The sequence below is a fragment of the Morus notabilis genome, unplaced genomic scaffold, assembly GCF_000414095.1.
Source record: "Morus notabilis unplaced genomic scaffold, ASM41409v2 Scaffold904, whole genome shotgun sequence".
Classification (NCBI taxonomy): Eukaryota; Viridiplantae; Streptophyta; class Magnoliopsida; order Rosales; family Moraceae; genus Morus; species Morus notabilis.
The window spans coordinates 33,969-36,238 of record NW_010366790.1 but is presented as its reverse complement, the minus strand read 5'-3'; the positions used below and the strand labels follow the sequence as shown (position 1 = coordinate 36,238).

General features: G+C 27.6%; 1 protein-coding gene across 1 annotated transcript in view; it reads right to left on the bottom strand.

Annotated features, from left to right (window-relative positions):
- Nucleotides 1–657: 657 nt before the first annotated feature.
- Nucleotides 658–2,270, bottom strand: part of LOC112094094 — a 6,027-nt gene continuing 4,414 nt past the window's right edge. The window contains exon 5 of the mRNA XM_024174170.1: nt 658–699. Within this exon, the coding sequence (XP_024029938.1) occupies nt 658–699 (42 nt within the window). The remainder of the gene's footprint in view (nt 700–2,270) is intronic.

The following is a 2,270-nucleotide window of genomic DNA, read 5'->3' as shown; positions in this document are numbered from 1 at the left end:
GTTATTGACAAAAATAATAATTTGACCTATTTATTAACTTATGTAAACTATTGACCTATTAATTTTAATTCATCTCAAGTCTTGACCTATTTTCATCTTTCTCCCTTCATTTAATTATATTCTTCATTTTGTGTGTATAATTGAAGCACAGACACATTGAGTTGAATTAGGGACCAATTATTCCGCTAAACACCTTTTGTCCCCCTACTTTTTCCTTGTTTGATAACGCAAAATAAGATATATGTGTTATAATCGATATACACTAGAATAATACGCCATGCACAATGATTAATGCTGATATCATAAAATTATATTGATAATCTTATGTAAACTAAAATTATTTCTTATTATAATATGGGCAATAAAAGGATGTTCCCAGTATATATCTCCATCTAGATAATGATGTTTGCCAATTGCGAGAAAACATGACAATTGCTAGATGAATTACTGTTGCGCCTTCTAGAGATCTAATCCTTCGCCAAATTGCTCACTCAATTTTATTAAAAATAGAGGAAAAAAAAAGTGGATGCCAAAATCCGCTCCAACAATTAAAAAAAAAAACAATTGAGACCATAAACTTAGAAGAACACTTATCCAGTAAATTTCGTTGAAACATTGACAAGCAATCTGTGATATTGCCTTTTGCAAGATCTACTGCTACTGAGGTGAATCTATAGGATGCCTCATTAAAAACCTTGTCTGTAAAATTCAAAGAAAAAAAAATAAAAACTAGACAAGGGAAAAACGAAAGCACATTAACATTGTAATTATTGCAATGATCGATCAGTCTCCGTTTGAGCTTATTAATCAAGATATTCGGTCTGTGGTTAAAAAAAAAAAAAGAGATATTCGGTTTTACCTATATGGCTCTATATGGCCATTGGAATTTAATTTAATGTATATGTTATATATAAGGAGGAAAAAAAAAAAAGAAAGAAAGATTATTATGAGGTAAGTACAATTGAGAAGTAATTAATGAAAATCTAGTTTTCCCGTTATTATTGAAAATCTCAGTTACTCATGTTCTTAATATATTAATATAAAACATATGTTTTTCAGAGAATTAATAAATATGTTTTCTTTTTTCTTTTTCTTTTTTCAAATAATAAAATATGTTTTCTATACGCATGTTCTGATATTCGAATTATGATGCTATCACGTGTTTTGTATTGTTTTTTGTTTCTTTGTTTTTCTTTTTTGACGTTATTATGTGACTGCATGTGAAACCAAGCAAGATCCCAAGCAGCAGCCTGAGAAATAGTATCATGAGTGATGAGATATCAGTCAAAAGAAGATTATGATCAATCGTGTGTGTGTGTGTGTATATATATATATATATATATATATATATATATGTATGTATGTATGTATTATGTATCTTTATAGTTGTTTTCAAGTGTGAGTGAGTTAGCAAACCGAATCTTATCTTACCGTTCTTCAATTTTTGTCCCAAAAAAGCCATTAGTTTATTTTTTTTTTAATATAAGTATTGCTGATTAGTTACGTATCAACATTTATAATGGGATTAGAGACCTAAATCTTTGTCACTGTACGTCCTTTTTTTATTATCGTTATATGTATAATAAATATGCAAGTGTGTATTTATACGTTACATATAAATATATATGGATCTTTTTTATTGTCTCTTAATAATTTGTAGTTTACATTTCACATGGATACACTACAAGAAAAAGGGATTTTTGCGACGACAAAAAGTCGTCGCAAAAACCCTAATGTCGTCGCAAATAGTATTTTTTGCGACGACATGTCGTCGCAGATATGTCGCCGCAAAAAAATGGTCGCAAATACTTTATTTGCGACGACACAGTGTTGTCACAAATACATTTGCGACGACATTTTTCTTTTGCAACGACAGTCGTCGCAAATACGCCGTTGGTTAATTTGTCGTGATATAATATTTTTTGCGACGAGAATTTCAAAAAGTCGTCGCAAATAATTCAAATTTTTTTGCGACGACAAGTATAAAAATGTCGTCGTAAAAACTTAAATAATTTTTTTTTTCAATTTTTTAAAAAATGGTAATGAATTAATTTTTAATAATTTTAATTAAACATTATTATGTTACATACTAAATATAATTTATTAAGATACATTAAAAATAAAATATAAATTAATATTAAAAACAATAAATCTAAATAAATTTATAAAATATATTATGAATACTACATGAAGTGCATATATAATGTTCAACAAAATATAAAAGTCTAAATAAAGTGAAAAATCATACAGAACATATAACAGAACTATTC